A 23,402-nucleotide genomic window follows, 5' to 3' on the forward strand; every position below is an offset into this window, starting at 1 on the left:
GTGTATAATGAAGTTACTGGACATTACAAGGGCTTCTAAAGGGGGAAAAAAATAAAAAGCATTGTATAAGTAATTGTACTAGGACATCTGATTTACGACAAAGAATTCTGTGCTGCTGTTAGGTTCAGGATAGCTAGGAATATTGTGTGCTTTTTGACTCTTACAAAAGTGATAATTGTGTTTTAGGTTGGATGTTAGGAAGAACTTCTTTACCGAAAGGGTTGTGAGGCATTGGAACGGGCTGCCCAGGAAAGTGGTGGAGTCACCATCCCTGGAGGTCTTTAAAAGACGTTTAGATGTAGATCTTAGGGATATGGTTTAGTGGGGACTGTTAGTGTTAGGTCAGAGGTTGGACTCAGTGGTCTTGAGGTCTCTTCCAACCTAGAAATTCTGTGATTCTGTGAAAGTGTGAAGGGATAACAATACCTTTTGTGGGTTGGTTTTCCAGTTTCATTTTATTTTCAAGATAGAATGTTCTAGCTTTTTGAGTTCTTCCCAAATAAATTAATTCTAGACGTGTGTAGGAGCAGTTTAATATTTTATGCATACAAGGGATTGAAGTGTAAAGATGGCCTCATGGCTGAACAATGGGTATTATTAAGTTTCCATTGGTCTTTAACGGAGAACAGCATACAGGAAATCAGCAGGAAACAGCTAAACGATACTTCATCACAATTCATAGTGGTTCTCAAAATTACATTTTATTAAGAAAAGTTCTTTTATTAAGAAAAGGTTGCATATAGACAAGTTCATATAGCAAGTGTGGGGCGTTGCAGAATTCTCATCTGCAGCTGATGGCACCATCTGCTCCTCTGTAGGACTCTCCCGTATGATGTTGCTGCGTCTCCAGCGGTGCGTCAAGGAGAGGCGGCCAGGAGCATGGCATCATGGGCTCGTGTCCATGTCCAGCGCTGAGCTAGCAGAGAAGCAAAAGCACTAACAAGAGAACCCCTGTGTGTTGTGCCACCCCCCTCCTGGGCCCACCCTGTCACCAGCCCCACTCTGATGTGGCCGTGACATCAGTGGGGCTGGTGCCAGCGGCACAGCGTGGGAAGGGACTGGGTGTTGACCTTCCTCAGCATGTGGCCATGGAGTCCAGGGATCTCTCCTGTAGAATGTTGTCGTGTCATGGGCTTGTGTCTGTGTCCAGCGGTGAGGCTAGGAGAGAAGCACAGGCAACAAGAGAACGGCCATGTCTACTACCAGGCCTCTCCTGGGCCCACCCTGTCACCAGCCCCACTGTGATGTGGCCTGACATCAGTGGGGCTGGTGCCAGTGGCACAATATGGGAAGATTGGGAGTTGACCTTCCTCAGCAAGTGGCCATGGAGTCCAAGGATCTCTCCAGTAGAATGTTGTCGTGTCATGGGCTCGTGTCCAGCGGTGAGGCTAGGAGAGAAGCAAGTAGAGAAGCAACAAGAGAACGGCCATGTCTACTACCAGGCCTCTCCTGGGCCCACCCTGTCACCAGCCCCACTGTGATGTGGCCTGACATCAGTGGGGCTGGTGCCAGTGGCACAATATGGGAAGATTGGGAGTTGACCTTCCTCAGCATGTGGCCATGGAGTCCAGGGATCTCTCATGTAGCATGTCGTGTCATGGGCCTGTGTCCAGCGGTGAGGCTAGAAGAGAAGCAAATACGGGCAACAAGACATCAGTGGGGTTGGTGCCAGCGGCACAATATGGGAAGGGGCTGGGAGTTGACCTTCCTTATCACGTGGCCGTGGAGTCCAGGGATCTCTCCTGTAGAAGCTGACACTTCCAGCGGAGTGCTGGAAGAAGGCTGTAGCCATGGTCTTGCTCTGTCCTTTTCCAGGATTCTATCTGTAATAATAAATAATAAAAAAAAAAAACAGCTGGAGGGGAGCGGCCGGCCTTCATTGCCATGGGGGGCCTCTCCTCTCCCTCCTCAGCCCACACTCATCTGGCTGCTCCTCGGCCGGACTGGCCGGACTGGCCTGCTGCGGCCCTTTTATAGCTGCTCCCCCTGTGACACGGCCACCGCCAACATTCTGTCCCCTGTGACATGGCCATGGCATCACCAGGACCCGTGCCCACTGAGCAGATGAAGCAGTTAAATAAAATAAAGTAAAATAAAACTTATTTGTAAGTAGTAAGTCATGTAACTTGTTTTGGTCTCTTACAGCATTTGTTACTCTGTTAAATGGAGAGCAGGCTCAAAATGTGATTTGGAAATTTCACCAGTATTCTCTTCGGGGAAAAGAAATATCCGTGCAACTCCAACCAACGGATGCTTTGCTGTGCATCACTAATTTGCCCATTTCGTTTACTTCAGAAGAGTTTGAAGAACTTGTGCGTGCTTATGGCAATGTGGAGAGGTGTTTTTTTGGTGTATAGTGAAGTTACTGGACATTACAAGGGCTTCTAAAGGGGGAAAAAAATAAAAAGCATTGTATAAGTAATTGTACTAGGACATCTGATTTACGACAAAGAATTCTGTGCTGCTGTTAGGTTCAGGATAGCTAGGAATATTGTGTGCTTTTTGACTCTTACAAAAGTGATAATTGTGTTTTAGGTTGGATGTTAGGAAGAACTTCTTTACCGAAAGGGTTGTGAGGCATTGGAACGGGCTGCCCAGGAAAGTGGTGGAGTCACCATCCCTGGAGGTCTTTAAAAGACGTTTAGATGTAGATCTTAGGGATATGGTTTAGTGGGGACTGTTAGTGTTAGGTCAGAGGTTGGACTCAGTGGTCTTGAGGTCTCTTCCAACCTAGAAATTCTGTGATTCTGTGAAAGTGTGAAGGGATAACAATACCTTTTGTGGGTTGGTTTTCCAGTTTCATTTTATTTTCAAGATAGAATGTTCTAGCTTTTTGAGTTCTTCCCAAATAAATTAATTCTAGACATGTGTAGGAGCAGTTTAATATTTTATGCATACAAGGGATTGAAGTGTAAAGATGGCCTCATGGCTGAACAATGGGTATTATTAAGTTTCCATTGGTCTTTAACGGAGAACAGCATACAGGAAATCAGCAGGAAACAGCTAAACGATACTTCATCACAATTCATAGTGGTTCTCAAAATTACATTTTATTAAGAAAAGTTCTTTTATTAAGAAAAGGTGGCATATAGACAAGTTCATATAGCAAGTGTGGGGCGTTGCAGAATTCTCATCTGCAGCTGATGGCACCATCTGCTCCTCTGTAGGACTCTCCCGTATGATGTTGCTGCGTCTCCAGCGGTGCGTCAAGGAGAGGCGGCCAGGAGCATGGCATCATGGGCTCGTGTCCATGTCCAGCGCTGAGCTAGCAGAGAAGCAAAAGCACTAACAAGCGAACCCCTGTGTGTTGTGCCACCCCCCTCCTGGGCCCACCCTGTCACCAGCCCCACTCTGATGTGGCCGTGACATCAGTGGGGCTGGTGCCAGCGGCACAGCGTGGGAAGGGACTGGGTGTTGACCTTCCTCAGCATGTGGCCATGGAGTCCAGGGATCTCTCCTGTAGAATGTTGTCGTGTCATGGGCTTGTGTCTGTGTCCAGCGGTGAGGCTAGGAGAGAAGCAAGTAGAGAAGCAAGAAGAGAACGGCCATGTCTACTACCAGGCCTCTCCTGGGCCCACCCTGTCACCAGCCCCACTGTGATGTGGCCTGACATCAGTGGGGCTGGTGCCAGTGGCACAATATGGGAAGATTGGGAGTTGACCTTCCTCAGCATGTGGCCATGGAGTCCAGGGATCTCTCATGTAGCATGTCGTGTCATGGGCCTGTGTCCAGCGGTGAGGCTAGAAGAGAAGCAAATACGGGCAACAAGACATCAGTGGGGTTGGTGCCAGCGACACAATATGGGAAGGCGCTGGGAGTTGACCTTCCTTATCATGTGGCCGTGGAGTTCAAGGATCTCTCCAGCAGAATGTTGTCGTGTCATGGGCCTGTGTCCAGCGGTGAGGCTAGGAGAGAAGCAAATACAGTCAACAAGACATCAGTGGGGTTGGTGCCAGCGGCACAATATAGGAAGGGGCTGGGAGTTGACCTTCCTTAGCCATGGAGTCCAGGGATCTCTCCTGTTGAATGTTGTGTCCTGGGCTCGTGTCCAGCGGTGAGGCTAGGAGAGAAGCAAATACGGGTAACAAGACATCAGTGGGGTTGGTGCCAGCGGCACAATATGGGAAGGGGCTGGGAGTTGACCTTCCTTATCACGTGGCCGTGGAGTCCAGGGATCTCTCCTGTAGAAGCTGACACTTCCAGCGGAGTGCTGGAAGAAGGCTGTAGCCATGGTCTTGCTCTGTCCTTTTCCAGGATTCTATCTGTAATAATAAATAATAAAAAAAAAAAACAGCTGGAGGGGAGCGGCCGGCCTTCATTGCCATGGGGGGCCTCTCCTCTCCCTCCTCAGCCCACACTCATCTGGCTGCTCCTCGGCCGGACTGGCCGGACTGGCCTGCTGCGGCCCTTTTATAGCTGCTCCCCCTGTGACACGGCCACCGCCAACATTCTGTCCCCTGTGACATGGCCATGGCATCACCAGGACCCGTGCCCACTGAGCAGATGAAGCAGTTAAATAAAATAAAGTAAAATAAAACTTATTTGTAAGTAGTAAGTCATGTAACTTGTTTTGGTCTCTTACAGCATTTGTTACTCTGTTAAATGGAGAGCAGGCTCAAAATGTGATTTGGAAATTTCACCAGTATTCTCTTCGGGGAAAAGAAATATCCGTGCAACTCCAACCAACGGATGCTTTGCTGTGCATCACTAATTTGCCCATTTCGTTTACTTCAGAAGAGTTTGAAGAACTTGTGCGTGCTTATGGCAATGTGGAGAGGTGTTTTTTTGGTGTATAGTGAAGTTACTGGACATTACAAGGGCTTCTAAAGGGGGAAAAAAATAAAAAGCATTGTATAAGTAATTGTACTAGGACATCTGATTTACGACAAAGAATTCTGTGCTGCTGTTAGGTTCAGGATAGCTAGGAATATTGTGTGCTTTTTGACTCTTACAAAAGTGATAATTGTGTTTTAGGTTGGATGTTAGGAAGAACTTCTTTACCGAAAGGGTTGTGAGGCATTGGAACGGGCTGCCCAGGAAAGTGGTGGAGTCACCATCCCTGGAGGTCTTTAAAAGACGTTTAGATGTAGATCTTAGGGATATGGTTTAGTGGGGACTGTTAGTGTTAGGTCAGAGGTTGGACTCAGTGGTCTTGAGGTCTCTTCCAACCTAGAAATTCTGTGATTCTGTGAAAGTGTGAAGGGATAACAATACCTTTTGTGGGTTGGTTTTCCAGTTTCATTTTATTTTCAAGATAGAATGTTCTAGCTTTTTGAGTTCTTCCCAAATAAATTAATTCTAGACATGTGTAGGAGCAGTTTAATATTTTATGCATACAAGGGATTGAAGTGTAAAGATGGCCTCATGGCTGAACAATGGGTATTATTAAGTTTCCATTGGTCTTTAACGGAGAACAGCATACAGGAAATCAGCAGGAAACAGCTAAACGATACTTCATCACAATTCATAGTGGTTCTCAAAATTACATTTTATTAAGAAAAGTTCTTTTATTAAGAAAAGGTGGCATATAGACAAGTTCATATAGCAAGTGTGGGGCGTTGCAGAATTCTCATCTGCAGCTGATGGCACCATCTGCTCCTCTGTAGGACTCTCCCGTATGATGTTGCTGCGTCTCCAGCGGTGCGTCAAGGAGAGGCGGCCAGGAGCATGGCATCATGGGCTCGTGTCCATGTCCAGCGCTGAGCTAGCAGAGAAGCAAAAGCACTAACAAGCGAACCCCTGTGTGTTGTGCCACCCCCCTCCTGGGCCCACCCTGTCACCAGCCCCACTCTGATGTGGCCGTGACATCAGTGGGGCTGGTGCCAGCGGCACAGCGTGGGAAGGGACTGGGTGTTGACCTTCCTCAGCATGTGGCCATGGAGTCCAGGGATCTCTCCTGTAGAATGTTGTCGTGTCATGGGCTTGTGTCTGTGTCCAGCGGTGAGGCTAGGAGAGAAGCAAGTAGAGAAGCAAGAAGAGAACGGCCATGTCTACTACCAGGCCTCTCCTGGGCCCACCCTGTCACCAGCCCCACTGTGATGTGGCCTGACATCAGTGGGGCTGGTGCCAGTGGCACAATATGGGAAGATTGGGAGTTGACCTTCCTCAGCATGTGGCCATGGAGTCCAGGGATCTCTCATGTAGCATGTCGTGTCATGGGCCTGTGTCCAGCGGTGAGGCTAGAAGAGAAGCAAATACGGGCAACAAGACATCAGTGGGGTTGGTGCCAGCGACACAATATGGGAAGGCGCTGGGAGTTGACCTTCCTTATCATGTGGCCGTGGAGTTCAAGGATCTCTCCAGCAGAATGTTGTCGTGTCATGGGCCTGTGTCCAGCGGTGAGGCTAGGAGAGAAGCAAATACAGTCAACAAGACATCAGTGGGGTTGGTGCCAGCGGCACAATATAGGAAGGGGCTGGGAGTTGACCTTCCTTAGCCATGGAGTCCAGGGATCTCTCCTGTTGAATGTTGTGTCCTGGGCTCGTGTCCAGCGGTGAGGCTAGGAGAGAAGCAAATACGGGTAACAAGACATCAGTGGGGTTGGTGCCAGCGGCACAATATGGGAAGGGGCTGGGAGTTGACCTTCCTTATCACGTGGCCGTGGAGTCCAGGGATCTCTCCTGTAGAAGCTGACACTTCCAGCGGAGTGCTGGAAGAAGGCTGTAGCCATGGTCTTGCTCTGTCCTTTTCCAGGATTCTATCTGTAATAATAAATAATAAAAAAAAAAAACAGCTGGAGGGGAGCGGCCGGCCTTCATTGCCATGGGGGGCCTCTCCTCTCCCTCCTCAGCCCACACTCATCTGGCTGCTCCTCGGCCGGACTGGCCGGACTGGCCTGCTGCGGCCCTTTTATAGCTGCTCCCCCTGTGACACGGCCACCGCCAACATTCTGTCCCCTGTGACATGGCCATGGCATCACCAGGACCCGTGCCCACTGAGCAGATGAAGCAGTTAAATAAAATAAAGTAAAATAAAACTTATTTGTAAGTAGTAAGTCATGTAACTTGTTTTGGTCTCTTACAGCATTTGTTACTCTGTTAAATGGAGAGCAGGCTCAAAATGTGATTTGGAAATTTCACCAGTATTCTCTTCGGGGAAAAGAAATATCCGTGCAACTCCAACCAACGGATGCTTTGCTGTGCATCACTAATTTGCCCATTTCGTTTACTTCAGAAGAGTTTGAAGAACTTGTGCGTGCTTATGGCAATGTGGAGAGGTGTTTTTTTGGTGTATAGTGAAGTTACTGGACATTACAAGGGCTTCTAAAGGGGGAAAAAAATAAAAAGCATTGTATAAGTAATTGTACTAGGACATCTGATTTACGACAAAGAATTCTGTGCTGCTGTTAGGTTCAGGATAGCTAGGAATATTGTGTGCTTTTTGACTCTTACAAAAGTGATAATTGTGTTTTAGGTTGGATGTTAGGAAGAACTTCTTTACCGAAAGGGTTGTGAGGCATTGGAACGGGCTGCCCAGGAAAGTGGTGGAGTCACCATCCCTGGAGGTCTTTAAAAGACGTTTAGATGTAGATCTTAGGGATATGGTTTAGTGGGGACTGTTAGTGTTAGGTCAGAGGTTGGACTCAGTGGTCTTGAGGTCTCTTCCAACCTAGAAATTCTGTGATTCTGTGAAAGTGTGAAGGGATAACAATACCTTTTGTGGGTTGGTTTTCCAGTTTCATTTTATTTTCAAGATAGAATGTTCTAGCTTTTTGAGTTCTTCCCAAATAAATTAATTCTAGACGTGTGTAGGAGCAGTTTAATATTTTATGCATACAAGGGATTGAAGTGTAAAGATGGCCTCATGGCTGAACAATGGGTATTATTAAGTTTCCATTGGTCTTTAACGGAGAACAGCATACAGGAAATCAGCAGGAAACAGCTAAACGATACTTCATCACAATTCATAGTGGTTCTCAAAATTACATTTTATTAAGAAAAGTTCTTTTATTAAGAAAAGGTTGCATATAGACAAGTTCATATAGCAAGTGTGGGGCGTTGCAGAATTCTCATCTGCAGCTGATGGCACCATCTGCTCCTCTGTAGGACTCTCCCGTATGATGTTGCTGCGTCTCCAGCGGTGCGTCAAGGAGAGGCGGCCAGGAGCATGGCATCATGGGCTCGTGTCCATGTCCAGCGCTGAGCTAGCAGAGAAGCAAAAGCACTAACAAGCGAACCCCTGTGTGTTGTGCCACCCCCCTCCTGGGCCCACCCTGTCACCAGCCCCACTCTGATGTGGCCGTGACATCAGTGGGGCTGGTGCCAGCGGCACAGCGTGGGAAGGGACTGGGTGTTGACCTTCCTCAGCATGTGGCCATGGAGTCCAGGGATCTCTCCTGTAGAATGTTGTCGTGTCATGGGCTTGTGTCTGTGTCCAGCGGTGAGGCTAGGAGAGAAGCACAGGCAACAAGAGAACGGCCATGTCTACTACCAGGCCTCTCCTGGGCCCACCCTGTCACCAGCCCCACTGTGATGTGGCCTGACATCAGTGGGGCTGGTGCCAGTGGCACAATATGGGAAGATTGGGAGTTGACCTTCCTCAGCAAGTGGCCATGGAGTCCAAGGATCTCTCCAGTAGAATGTTGTTGTGTCATGGGCTCGTGTCCAGCGGTGAGGCTAGGAGAGAAGCAAGTAGAGAAGCAACAAGAGAACGGCCATGTCTAATACCAGGCCTCTCCTGGGCCCACCCTGTCACCAGCCCCACTGTGATGTGGCCTGACATCAGTGGGGCTGGTGCCAGTGGCACAATATGGGAAGATTGGGAGTTGACCTTCCTCAGCATGTGGCCATGGAGTCCAGGGATCTCTCATGTAGCATGTCGTGTCATGGGCCTGTGTCCAGCGGTGAGGCTAGGAGAGAAGCAAATACAGTCAACAAGACATCAGTGGGGTTGGTGCCAGTGGCACAATATAGGAAGGGGCTGGGAGTTGACCTTCCTTAGCCATGGAGTCCAGGGATCTCTCCTGTTGAATGTTGTGTCCTGGGCTCGTGTCCAGCGGTGAGGCTAGGAGAGAAGCAAATACGGGTAACAAGACATCAGTGGGGTTGGTGCCAGCGGCACAATATGGGAAGGGGCTGGGAGTTGACCTTCCTTATCACGTGGCCGTGGAGTCCAGGGATCTCTCCTGTAGAAGCTGACACTTCCAGCGGAGTGCTGGAAGAAGGCTGTAGCCATGGTCTTGCTCTGTCCTTTTCCAGGATTCTATCTGTAATAATAAATAATAAAAAAAAAAAACAGCTGGAGGGGAGCGGCCGGCCTTCATTGCCATGGGGGGCCTCTCCTCTCCCTCCTCAGCCCACACTCATCTGGCTGCTCCTCGGCCGGACTGGCCGGACTGGCCTGCTGCGGCCCTTTTATAGCTGCTCCCCCTGTGACACGGCCACCGCCAACATTCTGTCCCCTGTGACATGGCCATGGCATCACCAGGACCCGTGCCCACTGAGCAGATGAAGCAGTTAAATAAAATAAAGTAAAATAAAACTTATTTGTAAGTAGTAAGTCATGTAACTTGTTTTGGTCTCTTACAGCATTTGTTACTCTGTTAAATGGAGAGCAGGCTCAAAATGTGATTTGGAAATTTCACCAGTATTCTCTTCGGGGAAAAGAAATATCCGTGCAACTCCAACCAACGGATGCTTTGCTGTGCATCACTAATTTGCCCATTTCGTTTACTTCAGAAGAGTTTGAAGAACTTGTGCGTGCTTATGGCAATGTGGAGAGGTGTTTTTTTGGTGTATAGTGAAGTTACTGGACATTACAAGGGCTTCTAAAGGGGGAAAAAAATAAAAAGCATTGTATAAGTAATTGTACTAGGACATCTGATTTACGACAAAGAATTCTGTGCTGCTGTTAGGTTCAGGATAGCTAGGAATATTGTGTGCTTTTTGACTCTTACAAAAGTGATAATTGTGTTTTAGGTTGGATGTTAGGAAGAACTTCTTTACCGAAAGGGTTGTGAGGCATTGGAACGGGCTGCCCAGGAAAGTGGTGGAGTCACCATCCCTGGAGGTCTTTAAAAGACGTTTAGATGTAGATCTTAGGGATATGGTTTAGTGGGGACTGTTAGTGTTAGGTCAGAGGTTGGACTCAGTGGTCTTGAGGTCTCTTCCAACCTAGAAATTCTGTGATTCTGTGAAAGTGTGAAGGGATAACAATACCTTTTGTGGGTTGGTTTTCCAGTTTCATTTTATTTTCAAGATAGAATGTTCTAGCTTTTTGAGTTCTTCCCAAATAAATTAATTCTAGACATGTGTAGGAGCAGTTTAATATTTTATGCATACAAGGGATTGAAGTGTAAAGATGGCCTCATGGCTGAACAATGGGTATTATTAAGTTTCCATTGGTCTTTAACGGAGAACAGCATACAGGAAATCAGCAGGAAACAGCTAAACGATACTTCATCACAATTCATAGTGGTTCTCAAAATTACATTTTATTAAGAAAAGTTCTTTTATTAAGAAAAGGTGGCATATAGACAAGTTCATATAGCAAGTGTGGGGCGTTGCAGAATTCTCATCTGCAGCTGATGGCACCATCTGCTCCTCTGTAGGACTCTCCCGTATGATGTTGCTGCGTCTCCAGCGGTGCGTCAAGGAGAGGCGGCCAGGAGCATGGCATCATGGGCTCGTGTCCATGTCCAGCGCTGAGCTAGCAGAGAAGCAAAAGCACTAACAAGCGAACCCCTGTGTGTTGTGCCACCCCCCTCCTGGGCCCACCCTGTCACCAGCCCCACTCTGATGTGGCCGTGACATCAGTGGGGCTGGTGCCAGCGGCACAGCGTGGGAAGGGACTGGGTGTTGACCTTCCTCAGCATGTGGCCATGGAGTCCAGGGATCTCTCCTGTAGAATGTTGTCGTGTCATGGGCTTGTGTCTGTGTCCAGCGGTGAGGCTAGGAGAGAAGCACAGGCAACAAGAGAACGGCCATGTCTACTACCAGGCCTCTCCTGGGCCCACCCTGTCACCAGCCCCACTGTGATGTGGCCTGACATCAGTGGGGCTGGTGCCAGTGGCACAATATGGGAAGATTGGGAGTTGACCTTCCTCAGCATGTGGCCATGGAGTCCAGGGATCTCTCATGTAGCATGTCGTGTCATGGGCCTGTGTCCAGCGGTGAGGCTAGAAGAGAAGCAAATACGGGCAACAAGACATCAGTGGGGTTGGTGCCAGCGGCACAATATGGAAAGGGGCTGGGAGTTGACCTTCCTTATCATGTGGCCGTGGAGTCCAAGGATCTCTCCAGCAGAATGTTGTCGTGTCATGGGCCTGTGTCCAGCGGTGAGGCTAGGAGAGAAGCAAATACAGTCAACAAGACATCAGTGGGGTTGGTGCCAGTGGCACAATATAGGTAGGGGCTGGGAGTTGACCTTCCTTAGCCATGGAGTCCAGGGATCTCTCCTGTTGAATGTTGTGTCCTGGGCTCGTGTCCAGCGGTGAGGCTAGGAGAGAAGCAAATACGGGTAACAAGACATCAGTGGGGTTGGTGCCAGCGGCACAATATGGGAAGGGGCTGGGAGTTGACCTTCCTTATCACGTGGCCGTGGAGTCCAGGGATCTCTCCTGTAGAAGCTGACACTTCCAGCGGAGTGCTGGAAGAAGGCTGTAGCCATGGTCTTGCTCTGTCCTTTTCCAGGATTCTATCTGTAATAATAAATAATAAAAAAAAAAAACAGCTGGAGGGGAGCGGCCGGCCTTCATTGCCATGGGGGGCCTCTCCTCTCCCTCCTCAGCCCACACTCATCTGGCTGCTCCTCGGCCGGACTGGCCGGACTGGCCTGCTGCGGCCCTTTTATAGCTGCTCCCCCTGTGACACGGCCACCGCCAACATTCTGTCCCCTGTGACATGGCCATGGCATCACCAGGACCCGTGCCCACTGAGCAGATGAAGCAGTTAAATAAAATAAAGTAAAATAAAACTTATTTGTAAGTAGTAAGTCATGTAACTTGTTTTGGTCTCTTACAGCATTTGTTACTCTGTTAAATGGAGAGCAGGCTCAAAATGTGATTTGGAAATTTCACCAGTATTCTCTTCGGGGAAAAGAAATATCTGTGCAACTCCAACCAACGGATGCTTTGCTGTGCATCACTAATTTGCCCATTTCGTTTACTTTAGAAGAGTTTGAAGAACTTGTGCGTGCTTATGGCAATGTGGAGAGGTGTTTTTTTGGTGTATAGTGAAGTTACTGGACATTACAAGGGCTTCTAAAGGGGGAAAAAAATAAAAAGCATTGTATAAGTAATTGTACTAGGACATCTGATTTACGACAAAGAATTCTGTGCTGCTGTTAGGTTCAGGATAGCTAGGAATATAGTGTCCTTTTTGGCTCTTACAAAAGTGATAATTGTGTAGTGAGGAGGAAAGCATTGTTTATACTTGTTTCTGGACAACTGAGACTCCAAATTTGGGTGTAGGATAAGAAAATATGGTTAGCACAGTTTTCAGGCTGTGGTTTCAGACAAGTTTCTTGCACTGAGCAGTATTGTTGCTGCCGACTTGCTTCTTTTGCCTTTGGACCTTTCTAAGTGGGCTCCTTATTTTTCTATCCTGTTGGTGAGTATCCACTGTGAGAGAAGTCAGGAGAGGCAAACTGGAAATGGAGAAAACTTCCTGCTCGGTCTTCAAGAGATGTAGGGATAATTGATTTTACCTTGTTTGGATGCATTAAGGTGGCCTACCTCCGTATGGCAAAGCTTGAGTGCTCAGGGAGGTTGTGGTGTGTGGGCACTGGGCTGTGCTTGGCATGGCTATGTGGTGCAAGCAGAGCTTTCCTGGGGTGTTTCTGCCTTGCATTAAGTTACCTGCAGGCAGGACTGTGATATTTATTCAGTGTGGCAGCCACTTAGGATGGAATTTGAAGCGTTGAGGGTAAAGCCTGAGACAAATGGCTCAGAGGCTGGTGCCAGCACAGAAATCTTGGTTTTTGACTTGGTGGAGTCACCATCCATGGAGGTCTTTAAAAGACGTTTAGATGTGGAGCTTAGGGATATAGTTTAGTGGAGGACTTGTTATTGTTAGGTCAGAGGTTGTACTTGATGATCTTGAGGTCTCTTCCAACCTAGAAATTCTGTGATTGTGTAATATTCTTCAAGCAAATAACATCATTTGTTTTTTCATTATTTAAATAGTAATAGTGGGAATATTGCTGACATGGTTAGATAAGTTGGTGTACAAGGAAATAGCAGCGGATTTCTGTTAGAGTTTTGTCTGCAAAATGAAGTATTCTCAAGTGTATGGGGATTAAAACAACCCATACAGATCAGAAGTTTTCAGATCCATGAGGTCTGATTCAGGCTTATCTCGTGTTTCTGTAAACCTCATTTGTGTGCAAATTCAGTGCAGGAGATTTTGTATGGCAACAATTCCACTGTGAATTCATTTGAGGTAGTAAGGTCAAAAGGTTTTATTGAACTTGTACATTTCTTCTAATTTTATTCAAATGTTCACATGCTGAGGTGTTGAGCTAGGAGTTGAATCTAATTTGCCACTTAATTGGGAGTATTTATTCATTTATTTGCCTTTACACGCCTGCAAATTTCCCTTTTCCCTTATGTCTTTTCAGGTCAGGATCGCAGTGAAGCCACTTTAATAAAGAGGTTTAAGGGTGACGGTGTCCGATACAAAGCAAAACTGATTGGGATAGACGAGGTTTCTGCTGCCCGAGGAGACAAGTTATGCCAAGACTCCATGATGAAGCTCAAGGTGCGGTGCCACTTTTAATCTTTAACATTACAACGTCAAGGGGAGCGAATTTCAGCCTGAACTTTTACTCATTCTCTTTTCCTGACACTGAATCACGCTCTGGTTAATTATGTATCGAAGTCAGTCAATTGTACATGAACTCCTGGCTGGTATTGCTTATCCCAGTTTAATTTTAATAGGTTGTCTCAGAGTTCAGCAGTTGTTCATGATTGACACCACTGCAATTTGTCCGCAAATTATAAACAACACATCCACAAATTGAATAGTTTTAGTATGCAAAAGGGGAGGTAAACCACTACGAGCAAAAATAATACATCAGAACACTTGCTATGACAGTGCTAATCAACTACAGCCTTACCTTGAACTATAGCTCCTGTGGGGACAGGCAGGAAGGGGGAGTGATGGTGTGGGGTGTAGGGGGTGAGATACAGGGGAACTGGTATCCTCAGTGAGAGGGGAATATCTTGTACCCGTAACAGCAGGACTGAAGGGTTACAAAATCAGGAGGTCATGCCCTGAGAGGACAGAGCATGGGTTCCAGTCTTGGGGAACAGGCAAGTACAGGTTGCTTATTCGTGAGCAAACAGCACAGAGTGACACACATCCCATGGTTCAGCAATCTAAAAGAAAGATCTGGTAGATAATTTACAAATCAGTTGCTAACATTTCATGACAGGCAAAAATTAATCTGTTCTAAAAGGTGTTCTACAGACTTACCACATCTGCCACAATATTTGTGTCTGTTTTGATTGCACTCTGGGTATTTCACATCCTTCCACAATTCCTAGAAGCAATTTGGGGGAGTTGTCACTGTTCTGCTGGGCCTTTTTGTTTCCTTCCTCTATGGATTACCATTTTCACACCACCAATATGCAAGATACCTGTTTGCTTACTGGCAGGATTGATCCAAACAGTACTGTGAGATGACTGAAAGTCTTCAGGGAAGGAATCATTAGAAATTCCTGTTTGTATGTAAGGCACCTTAGCACTAGGACACTTTTAAGTATCTAACAACAGGAGTTTTAGGGCCAGGAATAATGTTTTGGGGGAACTTTTGACAAATCGCTCAATTTTTCTCTTTAATTTTCACATCTGTGTAATGGAAACAATGACCTCTGGAAGGTCTTAAAACATTTTGAAATTGCAGAGCATCAGATAAAGGCTAAACACTTTTATTTATTTGCTATTTACTATTTAATTTGATTACATTTCATCTTAGTACAGTGTTATTGATCAAGGCAGCCAGGCTCCTGAGAGGGTGGAAATAGGAGATACTATTATAGCTATGCTGCGGAAGGATAATATATGAATTGTGTATCAGCAAGTTCACTTACAAAGTAAAAGCCTGAGATTATGAAAAAAAATACCTCTGTATGCCAGTGTTTTTTACAGTAGATGTGTAGTTTGATTTAGTAAAGAACATTTTTCTTCTATAAAAAGTTCAGTTTGCTTATTCCAGGTAAGTGTGTATCCATGAAGTACGCTAAAGGCATGGACTTTTTTTTTTTTTCCTTCACTGCTTGTTCTGTTTTTTTGTTGTTGTTGCTGTTGGCTTTTTGTTGTTTTTTGTTCTTTTATTTTTTTTTTAAGGGAAAACAGAACAGCTTACAGCTAGAAAAAGTGCTCTAGAAATGACCTTCAGCTTCCATGAAAACAAATTTCACAGAGGATTAGCTAGTATAGGGATTGGAAGTGGGAGCACATTTGCAATGGTCTGTGGGTAGCATAAAAAGGATGCGCTACCTTGAAAAAAGGGAGGAAGCCAAAAGCAAGCAGGGTCCTGCTCCTGAAAAGCCCTTAAGTATTCCCCAAGAGGCGATGAATCGCCCACAAGCAAATCTTTGTGCTTTGCTGTGGGCACCTATCAGAACACAAAACGAGGGGAATAATGAAACCAGCCAACCTGTTCTTTGTTTCTATAGGGAATTGTTGCTGCGGCTCGTTCAAAAGGAGAGCATAAACAGAAAATCTTCTTAACAGTCTCCTTTGGAGGAATCAAAATCTTTGACGAAAAGACAGGGGTAAGTAAAACGATCGTACAATGGAACAAAATTGAATGTTTTCATGGTTGTTCCTTTAAAAGTATTTCCTAGCTGGACAGTAATATCTCACCAATGTGGGCACACATAAAGCATCTGACAAGCTTGATAAAGGGTTATCATATATCAGAGCAAGCCATTAGATGACTGAGGTGTAAAGTGTAGCACGGGGATGCAGTTTATTGTAAAGCTTTGTCCTGGCTACTTCTGCAGAAGAAATTACTTGAGTACACAAATGCTCCTTAGGTGCATAAACAGTCACAGCTCTGGGTCCAGAAAGGGGGAGGACAGATCTGCTTTCCTTCTGCCAGATCACAAAATTGCTTCTTGGAGTCATCATTTGGAAAAGACTTCAGTGGTCCAAGTTACAGACTGGTACCTGTGTCCGTATGGGTTTTCTTGTCCAGCCTTGGCAGTACAGGGCAAATTACTTCTGAGAGCCTATTGACAAGGGATTAGCATTGGGACTGGCTTGGATTGATGCCTTTGTACCATGGGAAGAAAACAAGCTAGGACAGGGAGCTGTGGGCAAGCCCAGGAGATTGAAGCTTATTTTCCCCAGTGATGTCAGGGAAAGAGGAAGGGCAGCAGGAGGTGCACACTCATAGCTGGGATTGCCTCAGGTGTCCCAGAGGAATTGTAAGAATTTCTCTCAGTTCTGTAACTCCAGATCAATGTGGTCATCGTCACCACAACGCACTATAGTCCTCTTAGCAGCAATGACAGTCTGTTGTCAGATAAGCAGTAAACATGAGAATTTACAGTTTTTTTTATCATCACTGGTAGAAAATGTGTATATTATATGGAATCGGAGGTACAAGATATCTGAAAATTTGAGGTTGCTGTTTGAGGCTTCCAAGCAGCAACTTGCCCAGGTCAAGGAAGTTGCAGATGACCGTGTCGCATGCATTTATTTTATTTTTTGCCACAGAATTAGCATGTCTGATTTTTTTTTAAACTGCTTTGAAAGAAGAAAATCTAAGCAAAACATTATACTACTTAGATATAAAGACACAACACACAAACTATTTTAATCCTAATTAGGAAGATTTTTTACAGCAGTTTTAGCTCTGCCTTGAATTTTAAAAGGCTCTTGATTTAATCTTTTGAAAGATTAACTATTTAACATGATGCCAGAAATAAAACCCCACTGATGATAGATGAAATTATCTTTGCCAGTTAATTTATATTATTAGAAAATCAATGTCATTGAGCTCACTGATACATAATACAAGCAGTTAGTGATGAAAAGCTCGTTTGGAAAGTGTTGTGTACAGCATGTGCAAAGTATGCATACAAAAGCAGTGTTTAGGAGAACATTGCTGAGGTTACAGCCTGTGCTCAGAAGATAGGAAATGTCAGGATTAGGCTGCCAGTGCAGTCGTGGTTGGGTCCTCTAATATGCAGGCATTACAATAGTTTTTAATTACATGATGACATAACTTCCCTTTTTTGTGTGTGTTTTGTTAGAGACTATCAGTTTCACTCGGTGCACAGAGCAGCATTCACGTTCACTCCATGAATGGTATATTCATATTTTGTTTTCTTTTTCTTCCATGTTCAGCCTGCTGCCTTACTGCACTCTGTGAAAAGGGCAATAAGGCAGTAGTTACTTGCTGTTTAGTCTTTTCTTGGGGAAATAAAAAAGAATAAAGAGAGAGACTCGTCCTGCGGCACTGAGCTCTGAGTGTTTCACAAATATTCCGTTTATTTTCCTAAGATGGCACTGAGAAAAGGCGATGCGTTTAGAAATACAGGTATAGTTCATCCAAATTGCCTTTCCTGCAGTGTCCCACACACTCTCATATCTGCAGCTAGTGAGGTGGGGACATGACAAGTCTCCTTCGAAGATTTCATAACTTTGACACCCTGTACTCTAAATCTGACATAACTATATCATCCTTATAGCAACCCTGTCACTCACTCACTGAGGCATAGGCTGAAAGCTTTAAATCCACCTTCCAGATGTCTGCCCCTGAGCTGCTGGAGTGATGTACAGGACTATTGGCTTGTCATTCTTGAAACAGGACCGTGACAAAGGGATGCAGGGTGATTTTGCCATCAGGTTTTATGTGGCTTTTTGAAAGCAGGAGAGTCGTGATTTCTGTTCCAAGCTTTTGAAAGCCAGCATGCGTGGACTTCTCTGCCAGCCCCTCACAGTCACCATCCCTTCAGCTACATCCACAGCTTGGCTTTCCCTGTGTCCCAAACTCAGTTTCACGTCCCTGACCCACTCAGCCCATCCAGCCTGTAGTTGCCATCCCATTTGTGTTCCTGCTGGTAGCCACATGCAGCCCCACCATCTCAGACACATCAGCAGCATCAGCAAGAGGCTGTGCTGGACACCGACAGGTCTCTGCTCTCTGAGCTGCTGGAGCACTCATGTTGCAAGGTGCTTGCTACAGCATGAGACACGTATTTAGGGGATGCCCTTAGGGGTGATTACCTTAGGGGTGATGTGTAATGTCTCACTCATTTGGCTGTGGTTCATTGTGGTGTAATGCTAAGAGATGCGAGCTGTTGTAGCAATAAATAAGACAATCTATGTAGGCTAACTTTGATATTTGGATGCTAACAACACCCCCAAAGAAAGGTGCATTATTGCTATAAAGTAGAGCTTCCTATAAGGAAAGAAGTAAGGGCAATGCAATTGGGCGGTGCCAGGCACTGATAATCTCGTTTTCAACTTAGAAGCGATAGGGAAGCTCTCAGGCTGGTGAAACTGGGGACGTGTGACTGCTCAGCCTGACTCTTGATGGGAAGGAAGGGAAAGGGACTGCAAAAAAAAGTTGTGTTCTGCTTTCATAGATCTTCTGATATCCACATAAACTTAATAGTTTATAAAGTTGGGAGACTGATGTTGAGATTTGTGCAACAGAGAGAAAAATATGCCCTCTCTAGGGAACAGCCTGGGCAATTTTACATGTGCTTTCTTCTCTTTTAACTGCCCTCTAGTCCTCTGCCAAGGCTTCCTCCCTTAGTTGTGTTTCTGTAATTTCGGGATTCCCAAAAGAATGTTTTGGGTCACAGTGCTCATTTGTTGTTTGTTTAGAAGGGCTACTTAGCTCTCCAGAATGCCCTTTCTTAGTTTTTATCATTTTCTATTGCTGTCATGTCTGCCACAGTGGCAGTCTGATGTGACATAAAAGAGAAAAAAATATTCTGAAGAAATGTAGGCTTCTGTATGTTAGTATCTTGTAGGCTACTATTGGATTTTAATTTATCACAATAAAAAATCAATTTGTAGCTCAAAACTAGCAAATTTTTTTAAAATTGGCAATGTCATAGCTGACTTCATACAAATGATTTAGGAGAATTGCTCCATAATTCATTACAGATGAAGGTCTGTACGTGGGTTACTACTGAAAATCATAAGCATGGCTTTTCCCCCTGTACGTTACAGCTCTGATGGGTTGCAGACATAATATTCATCAAATAATATTGATTTTAATAATGTCATTATTCAAGCTATCAGGAATTCTGCCCTTTGAGTAAATTTATCCATGAAGGGAGGTTTGGCTGAAAATGGAATAACATTTGGGAAGAATTTATCTCACCAAGAAAACCTCAAGGATTTGCTGTGAGTTTGCACTGCAGACACAAGGCAACTTCGTGCATCTATAGCACTGCAAAAGGAATTCCCTAAATAATATTAATAACACTCAGCTCATATATTCCTTAATTCTGTTCCATTGATTAGTCTAAACAAGCTCCTTCATACACTTTTCAGATACTAGTCAAGGTATTTAGAAAGCCATAGGCAAGGCTCTGCTCAGCAAAGCTCACCCTGGAAGTCTGCAGTTTGTGCACCCTGTATGTAGACTAACTCAGCTCCTGCTCAGTGTCAGATGCAAAAACAAACAAAAAAAGCATTTTGGAACATGTTCCATGTTCTTCCGTTTAAAAAAAATCCTTCAAAAAATGATGATCGTATAGGAAAAAATCAGTGAAATTGAGCATTAGCAATGGATCCAGTCTGGCTTTTCATCTTATGATGAAGAGCAAAAAGGATGGCCATCCCCCTACACCATTGTGCTGCTGTTAAATTTCCAAAATTAGCTGTGTAATCCGAAATTGCATTTAGTTTGACTAACAGGATGCTCTCCTGCTGCGTGCTAAAAATAGTCCTTACACATGGGCTTTGACCCTTTTTTCTTTTTTTCTAATAAATGTACCCTTTTTTCTTCTATTTCTTGTGGGCCATCTGTACCATTTCACTTCTCCAGAATCCATTTTCCAAATATGCACATAATTTTAAGGGAAGATATGATCTTATTTAAAATTTAAAATCCACGACACTTATTACTAAATCCAAACTTTTTCTACCCACTGCTACTTCGGGGATTTCATGCCTGCATGTTGTATGAAAATAATTTTTGCCCATTTGTTCTGCTGTATTCCCCCTACACCATGGTGCCATCTCAAGATGTCATCTTTCAACCAGAGTACCACACAAGCTGAAATGTGCGCTGCGCTCGTTGGCTTTCATAGGAGTGCTTTTATACTTTCAAAAGGATGCTCTGCAGAAGGCAAAAATGCAAATAGTTGCATTATGCTATCTAATATGCTCCTTTTCAGGGTGGAGCCTGGCGGTTAATGTGCTCCTTAGAAAGCAACAAACCCCATAACTCTCCATATAGCAGGATATGCACCATTTTTAAAGGACCATCATTGTTCATTAGCTATTTATGAGTATTATTTTGTTAATCACACACATCAGGCTATCTCCCTGTGATAGCTTAGTAATGCTTCATTAGACGTGCATGACTAATATGGTCTCTGTAAAGAGGCTGTAATTGTCTCATTGTTTATTAATGTAACAATAAATCTTTGTTTACTGTAGGTTACTTTACAAAAATGTATTTAAGAACAAGAATTTAATTCTATAAAATACTAGGGAAAGCATTTTCTTCTGCATTCATGTAATGAGGTATGCTTTTAAATTCATGCTCTAATTGCAAAACCCCGTTGACTTTGATGGAAAACCCAGACGCTGTAAAAGAGAAATATGTCAAAAGGAAAAATTTACAAATCGGCTTTAAGTGAAGAATTATTTCTGTTGAAGTAAAATTCTGTGTCAGCTCATGGGTATGGAAATTACCCGAATATACTGCAGCGTATATCTCCATGTAAGCCATATACTGCTACACATGAAATATCTAGATGCAGCAGTCATCCAGACATCCTATATCAGAACCGCTTTTGTTTGTGAGAAATACTGTAAATATACGGATTGTAACCCAGTCTATGAAGATGCCAGTCACTTCACCAGTTTTTTCGTATTTTGTCATACGCAGCACCCCAAGAGTGAGTTTCATTTTCATTCTCTCTTGTACTCTTGGGAGTATCAGTTGTTCAGAGATGCTGACCCATATCTTTATGAAAACGCAGGGCATGGGCATAGCCTGTGGGTTTGTAACATTTCTGGGAAAACTGTAGATGTCTGATTGGGTTACAGTTTTGCAGAGAAGTGTTGCAGTGTGTTACTCATGTTTTATGAATTTAATCTGTAGCCATTTTCTGCCAGTATGAAGTTCAGGAAGGAAAACTGTACATATATATATATATATATATATAAAAATAAATATATATATTCCATTTGTCTTATCCATCCTTTATTCTAACCTATCGTCTTTTAAGACAATTATGTGAATCTCATACAGAGCAGGGTTTACCTGTGTAAGCATTACTCTATGAATAATACCTCCCTGTTTGTGCTAGGGGGACCAGATCTCATCTGTAGCATTTTGTACAAAAGCAACGAATTTATCTTTTCTTCCTTGCTGCAGAATTAACAATTGTGCTGAAATGCTAAAGAAGGAGGGGTGCTTCTGCTTTGAATCTTCACTACATCCAAATAAATCCACCTGCAATGGGTGATTATAATCCTCCTGGCCTCAGGATGTTATCTTATGCTGAGTTTTTGTTAGGGCTGTGATATGACCCAGTCACTATTTAGATTTCTAGGTCTTGCCCACCTTCCCGATCTAGTAGGCTCTCTTGACCTTATACTGCACAGATTTTTTTAAAGTTGTTGCTGAGTCTCCTATAAAGCCTTTTCCAAGTTCATCAGAGACAATGGCAGTTTTGTGCTGAAAACCCCAGTATTTGGTGCTCTTCTCTATTTGACGAGAATAGGGTTAATTATGCTGATAGATTGCTAACAGGACAGCTAATGTTGGCTGAAAGAAAATTTTAGCAAGATTAAAATTCTCGCTGTTGGCAGAAGATCCCTCATTTAAAATGTACCAAAGGTACTTCTTGACTTTACTGGAAATCTGTTGGTTCTGGCATCTTTGACCAGAAATCGAGGTACGATTATGGCTCTGTAATTATTCCTTGAAGCACATGTGCTGGAGCAGATGAAATGTCAAACTGTCAAGTTTCTATCACTGAACGTCTCCAAATATTTAAAAATAGAAATAAAAGAAGGAACTTGTTTTATCTGCTTCATACTTGCTCTGCAGTGAGCAGGAGAGAGGATATCATCTTCTGCTCAAATCAAATCTCCCCATCTTCTTCTGCTCAAATGTTGACCTGTCCTTCCAGCCCTCTCCCTGCATGTTTAGCCATCAGATCAGTTTAACATGGCTAAAACAGGCCTTTTAATCCTGCCTCCCAAAGGTCTTTCTCTGACCTTCTTTTTTGAGTGCGGAGGAAAATATCAGCATCATCTATTATTTAGCCCTGTAAACTCAGCAGCCTGCTTGACTCAACCTTGTTTTCGATTGCCACATCTAGGGCAACTCCAGATCTTAGAGATTCCTCGTAGCTACTCTGCAATACAGCACTTATTGCCATGCTTACAGTTATGTACAGTTCTGCCTCTCTTCATCTCATGTCTCAATTGTTATCCTTTTCTCTGTCCTTGACAAATGTGACTTTTATTTTGGGAATCTGTCGTGACTGCCAAGATTGCTGTCTCAGCTTATTCTTTTGATCATGTCATGCTTCTCTTTGTATTCCTATGCTGAATCTGCCTTGTCTGTTTTATCAACCCATAGCCTGTCTGTTTTCGTTTCCAGGCTCTTCATGGCTCCTTTACTCTTCATCCTCATCCAAGGAGCCATTCCGCAGTGCCAGCTTTCATCATCCATTTATTCAGCTCTCAAATAAACAACTCTGAGCCTCTCCCCATCCTGTCCATCAGACTTTGGGGAATTCTTTGCAAATCTTCATCCAGTACTTCTGTATTTTTCTTCACATTTTTCCTTAAAGCACCCCTGTGCTGGAAGGAAACTCATTAAACTCCACGTCTCAGAGGTACACCAGGCACGGCACTGCCAGCCGGCCAAGGGAAGGGGTTGTCCTGCTTTGCTCTGTGCTGTTGCGGCCTCACCTCGAGTACTGTGTGCAGTTTTGATATAAGAAACACACAAATTGATTAGAGAGTGTCCAAGGCAGGGCTGCAAAGCTGGGGAAGGGTCTGGAGGGCCAGATGGACGAGGAGCGGCTGAGGTCCCTTGGTATGTTCAGCCCAGAGCAGAGGAGGCTGAGGGGAGGCCTCAGGTGCTTGGCACTTCCCTATCTGTGTGTAAACGTGAGTGCTAAGACATAGCATTTACTGTTTTACATGTAGTAAATAAATCTAATTAGGATACGGCCCAGTAGGTAACTTAAAAACCCTGCATATTACTCTGACAAGGTATTTACAGTCTCATGATAT

At 44.5% G+C, this 23,402-nt stretch overlaps 1 protein-coding gene across 21 annotated transcripts in view; it reads left to right on the forward strand.

Moving 5' to 3' along the window:
* The window catches only part of DAB1 (DAB adaptor protein 1), a 421,093-nt gene that overhangs the window by 343,111 nt on the left and 54,580 nt on the right, over positions 1-23,402 (forward strand). For all 21 annotated transcript variants that reach the window (XR_011098715.1, XR_011098716.1, XM_068689787.1 and 18 more), the window contains 2 exons: positions 13,558-13,697; positions 15,620-15,718. Coding sequence is in view for 19 of the 21 variants with exons in the window: in XM_068689787.1 (XP_068545888.1) it covers positions 13,558-13,697; positions 15,620-15,718 (239 nt within the window). In the remaining 2 variants the exon portion in view is untranslated. The remainder of the gene's footprint in view (positions 1-13,557; positions 13,698-15,619; positions 15,719-23,402) is intronic.

The sequence above is a fragment of the Anas acuta genome, chromosome 8, assembly GCF_963932015.1.
Source record: "Anas acuta chromosome 8, bAnaAcu1.1, whole genome shotgun sequence".
Classification (NCBI taxonomy): Eukaryota; Metazoa; Chordata; class Aves; order Anseriformes; family Anatidae; genus Anas; species Anas acuta.